Below are 5,585 nucleotides of genomic sequence, written 5' to 3'. Positions count from 1 at the left end.
TCACTTTGTAGACCAGGCTGGCCTCGAACTCAGAAATCCGCCTGCCTCTGCCTCCCAAGTGCTGGGATTAAAGGCGTGCGCCACCACGCCCGGCCCCCAAGTTCTGCTTCTTAACCTGGGCTGGAACATGGCCTCCTCATTCAGTTACATCTTAAGCAGCTTTCTGTTTTTGATGGTTTCCTTCACTGCCTAAGCTTGGTTGTCCTGGAATTTTCTCTGTAGTCCAGGCTGGTCTTGAACTCAGAGATGTGCCTGCCCCTGCCTCTGAGTGCTGGGATTATGGGCAGCACTACCATGCCTAACTCTAAACTTTTTTAAAATTTCTTTTCAGAAGTTAGAAGCTTAACTGGGTGAGGTCTTGCCCTTTAGGTCTTGGTAGGCACTAGACTCTGCTCCATCACACTGCTTGCAACTTTTCTCCTCGGGCTCTACCTTTTGTATTTTTCCTTGCTCAGCTTGCTCTTTTTTTATGATAGATGATATCTCTGGGAGGCCTGCCCTTTCTGAAGGGAAATGGAGCAGGAGTGGATGGGGATGGGGGAAGGATTAGAATGAGAAGGGGGAGAGGAAACTGCATGGACATGTAATATATAAGAGTTTAAAAAAAAAAACAAAAAACCACACCAGGATAGAGTCAATAATACTAGGCTGCCCTGGCATCTCCTCTGCCAACCCTGTTAATCCCAAACTCTTTAATTTAGCTTCAGGCAAATTTTTCAGAGAAGGGCCACTTTTTTTTTTTTTGGTCACATTATTACTCTTTTTCCACAGTTCAAATTACCCTCAGCACTGTCTTCTATGCTCCTACTAGGATGATCCATTAATCCCCCACTTTAATCATTCTACTACTTTCCTAATCCAAAGTTCACATGCAGCAATAAGCAGCATGGTGAGGACTTCACAGTAGTATCCCAGTTCCTGATACCAACTTCTGTCTCAGTCGCTGTTTTATCACAGTGGCCCGGGCTTGACATCCCAACACTTGGGAACTTGAGGATGGAGGACAGATCACATGTTCAAGACCAGCATGGGTCATGTAGGGAAGAACCTGTCTCAAAAACAAAAAAAGATGGGCTGGCGAGATGGCTCAGTGAATAGAAGTGCTGGCTGCCAAGTGTGGTGATCCTGGAATCCACATAGTGGAAGGAGAGAGCTGTCCTCTGATTGCCACACAAGTACCATGGTGTGGGTGCTCCCACTTAAATGTGTATAAGTAAGTTAAAACTAGAGATACATGACTATAAAACCTGTGACTCCTGAGCCAGAGTTGAACTACAAGTATGGGCTGTGGATGCTCTCAGAATGGCAGTAGCCCCACCCCCATGGTTCATGTTCTCCCTTTTTTCTTGATCCTGTTAGGTATCTCTTGGACAGCTTTGAGCTTCTCAGGCAAGGGCTTCGCCACCAAGCTACATCCTTAGTCCGTTAGTTTGTTTTTCTGAGACAGGGTCTCATGTATTCAAACTTGCTGTGCAGCCAAGAATGATCTTGAACTCCTAGTCCTCCTGCTTCCACCTTGAATTGAGTGCTGGAATTGCAGGTGAATTACACGTGCTGCAGATGGAGTCCAGGGCTCTTTGTGCATGCTTCATGAGCACTCTACCCACCAAGCCACAGCACCAGCACTCTTTTCCAAACCCTTTTTTTGGGGGGGTGGTGAGATTGGCACTCAAACCTTTACTGTGTTGAGCCCCATCACAGCTTGTGTTTGCAATATGAAAAGCAAAATGTTGGCACTGAGATTTACATCTGAGACAGGATCTCCCCATATAACAGGCTGGCTTCAAGCCCGCCATCTTCCTAGCTCTGTCTTGGTGCTGGAATGAGAGGCTGTGCCATTGGTTCCACTAGAGGCTGACTTTGATCATGCTCACTCCAGAGGGAAACATCACCCTGCTGGCCTCTGCTCCCCTTCACCCCCAGACTCAAAGTGCCAGGGAGCTGTTCCTCCCAAGCCATAAATTAAATTCTCCCTGGAAACCCAGCCATCTTGCTCTCACCAAGTAGGCAGACCTGGCTATGGATCCACGCTGCTTGTTCTTACTCAGTCTGGCTTCTTTCCTGGTAGGTGGAGGAGAAGGCAAAGTTTGATGGCATCTTTGAAAGCCTTCTACCAGTCAATGGGCTACTCTCTGGAGACAAGGTCAAGCCGGTCCTCATGAACTCGAAACTACCTCTGGATGTGCTGGGCAGGGTAAGGTGCTGGGCTGGGTACTTTCCCATCCTGCACTGCAGTATGCTTGACTGTTAATAGTCACCATTCTCCCACCATCATGCCCTATACCACCAGATGCTCCCTGTATGTCAAGACTGCTCTTCTGCCCCGGGAAGATGCTGGCACCCTTCCATTTTATGATGGGAGGTACAGGCAGAGGAAGAAGGTTACGGGGACCTGTAACCAGAGAGCCTGCGCTGAGCCCAGCACAAATCCTTCTTTTCTTTTGTCTATTTGTTTCTTTCTACTTGTGTTTTTTTTTTTTTTTTTTTTTTTTTTTTTTTTTTTTTTTTTTTTTTTTTTTTTTTTTTTTTTTTTTTTTTTTTTTTTTTTAAGTGTCTTCACAGGAGTGTGTATATATGTGAGGTTCAGAGGACAATCTTGGAAGCATTCCTAAACTGCTGTCTACTTTTTTGTAGATTGGGTCTTTCAGTGGGCCTAGAATTGACTAAGTTGCTGAGTTGGGCTGACTGGCCAGAGAATCCAGGCATGATCCTGTCTCTGCCTTCCCAGCACTGGGTTTACAAGTGCATTGCACCACATTCAGCTTTAAAAGACAATTACATCAAAATTTCTTTTTTTCTTTCTTCAGTTTCACAATGGAGCCCTGGCTGGCTTGGAACTCTTTGTGTAGATAGTATTGGTCTTGTATTCATAAAAATCTGCTAACTCTACTTCCTCAGTGCTGGGATTAAAGGAGTGTGCCACCATGCTGCCTACATTTAAAAACTTAGTGTGTATATATGCATAGTATGTGTGTACACCACTGTGTATCTGTGAAGGTCATTGGACAGCTTGCATGATCTGGTTGTCTCTATGTGGGGATCAGACTTACCTTTTCAGGCTTTCTAGCAGGCATCTTTACCTGCTGAGCCATTCCATTGGCCTTGCTTTCTCTCTTTTTTTTTTTTTTTTTTGGGGTTTTCCTGTATAGCCCTGGCTGTCCTGGAACTCACTCTGTAGACCAGGCTGGCCTCGAACTCAGAAATCCGCCTGCCTCTGCATCCCGAGTGCTGGGATTAAAGGCGTACACCACCACGCCTGGCTTTGCTTTCTCTTTAAGGAAATGCTTTTTCCTGCCTGTCAGTCTGGAGGTTAAGGCACTTTCAACTCACAGGTTTAGAAATAGTCTTAGATACTTCATTTTTGGTTTTATCATTTTGAGATGGGATCTCTTGCCTTCCATATTGGCTGGGTGTAACCTTAAACTCCTGATCTACCTCCATAGTACATTTCTTTAATTTATTTATGTTAAAGCCTCAGTTTTATTGGATGTGCAGTGTACACCTATAATCCCAAAAGGCTAAGGCAGGAGGAGCATGAGTTTGAGGCCAGCCTGGTTGGCTGGATCCTGCATTGGGAGTCCCTCATCAAAAATGAACTTCAAATTTGTTCTTATGAATGTGGAGTGTTTGGCTTCAGGTCCCTACTGCAGGCTCTGTTCTTCTGGAGAGGCATGGTTGCACCCAAGGCGGCATCCTGGCAGTTTGCTTTATAGTATATGTGGGTCAGGCAAGCTTGTCATCTGTGGGGCGTTGCTACAGAGGGACCAAGGTCTTTCAGAGGCCCCTAAACTCTAGTAGAGCCTAAAAGCAACCAACACTGGTCCTCAGTGGCTCTGAGACTGTCTCTTAATGCCCACTAGATGTGCCTTTGTCTTCCAAGTTCTAGAACTATGGGCAGCACCTGTTCAGTTACATTTCAAAAGACTTTAAAGTCTGTGATATTGGGGCTGGGTCTTAGGGCTTATGACCTGCAGAGGACCCAGGTTTGATTCAAATTTCAGTTGAAAGGGTTGCCTAGGAAGAGAGCATGCTGTAGGAAGGATGCAGATCTCGACCTTGATCTTCAGCACTCCATCAGAGGATGGTTTTCAGAGAGATGCAGGGTTAGGCTGCTGTTTTGGTTTCTTGTTTTGATAGTTTTAGGTAGGGTCTTAGTTACTGTTCTGTTGCTGTGAAGAGACTTCATGAACAAAGCAACTCTTATAAAGCATTTAATTGGAGACTTGTGTACAGTTTCGGAGGTTTAGTCCATTGTCATCATGGTGAAAAGCATGGCAGCAGGCAAGCAGAAGAAGTGCTGAAGCAGTAGCTGAGAGATATATCCTGATCCATAGGCAGAGAGGCAGGGAGAGACCTGGCTTGAGCTTTTGAAACCTCAAAGCCTAAGTTTGCAAATACTAACATCATTCTCACTCAGCCCACCACAGATAGGATCTTGCTATATAGCCAAGACAACCAAGAACTCTGTGTAGCCCAGGCTGGCCTTGAGCTTCCAATCCTCTTGCCTCAACCTCACAGACTAGTTCTTAAATGCTTCTTCTTTTCTTTTCTTCCCTTTTCTTTGTGTGTGATGTTTGTATGTGTGTGTGCTTTGTGTATGTTCACTTGTGTGGGTATGTTAGAAGACAGGTATAGAGCTCCCTAATGGCCAGTGATTGCCTTGGTCTCATGCTTGTGCTGGGTGAGCCTTAAAGCCCTTCCTTCTTACATCACTCTCCTGGATCTGTCTGTCCCCTTTAGGTCTGGGACCTCAGTGACATAGACAAGGATGGACATTTGGACCGAGATGAGTTTGCTGTGGTAAGTCCTCTGTGTCTTGTTCCCACCTTGCTGAGACCTAAGGAAGTGCCCACATTGGTTGGTGCTGCAGGCTTGTGTTTTAATGTGTTTATTTTTACATCTTCCCAGTACTTAGAAAATGTTCAGGAGTACTGGAGAGTTCAGATTCTTTTATCCAGTGTAAGTACCTTACAATGCCTGTTTCACCCTCCTTTCTCTCTGTCTTTGTGGGCTGGCCTGGAACTTGCTCTATAGACCAGGCTGGCCTCGAATTCAGAGATCTACCTGCCTCTGCCTCCTGGGTGCTGGGATTAAAGGCATGTGCCACCACTGTCCCACCTATTTTTGTTTTTTTGAGAGAGTCTCAGGTAATTGAAGCTGATATTTTTGTTTGTTTGTTCTATTAGGGTTTTTTGGTTTTTTTTTTTTTTTTGAGACGGGGATTCTCTTTGTAGACCAGGCTGGTCTCAAACTCGGAATTCTGTCTGCCTGTCTCTTGAGTCCTGGGATTAAACAATTAAAGGCTTTAGCCATCACTGCCTCCTTGAAGCTGGTCTTGGACTCTTGATTCTCCTTTCTCTATCTCTGAAGTTCTAGCATTATAAGTGTGTACAGCACCTGACTTTGCAGTTACATTTTAAAATAGACTTTAAAATCTGTGAGATTGGTTCTGGAGAAATGTCTTCGGGTTTAAGAGTACTGCAGCCGGGCGGTGGTGGCGCATGCCTTTAATCCCAGCACTTGGGAGGCAGAGGCAGGTGGATTTCTGAGTTCGAGGCCAGCCTGGTCTACAAAGTGAGTTCCAG

General features: G+C 45.4%; 1 protein-coding gene across 1 annotated transcript in view; it reads left to right on the top strand.

Annotated features, from left to right (window-relative positions):
- Eps15l1 (epidermal growth factor receptor pathway substrate 15 like 1) overlaps positions 1–5,585 on the top strand; it is an 83,879-nt gene that overhangs the window by 29,913 nt on the left and 48,381 nt on the right. Inside the window, exons 6-7 of the mRNA XM_029480252.1 lie at positions 2,069–2,194; positions 4,741–4,800. Of these exons, the coding sequence (XP_029336112.1) occupies positions 2,069–2,194; positions 4,741–4,800 (186 nt within the window). The remainder of the gene's footprint in view (positions 1–2,068; positions 2,195–4,740; positions 4,801–5,585) is intronic.

This window comes from Mus caroli, chromosome 8 (genome assembly GCF_900094665.2).
Source record: "Mus caroli chromosome 8, CAROLI_EIJ_v1.1, whole genome shotgun sequence".
Taxonomy (NCBI): Eukaryota; Metazoa; Chordata; class Mammalia; order Rodentia; family Muridae; genus Mus; species Mus caroli.
The sequence above is the reverse complement of the archived record's forward strand: the minus strand, read 5'-3'. Positions and strand labels throughout refer to the sequence as shown.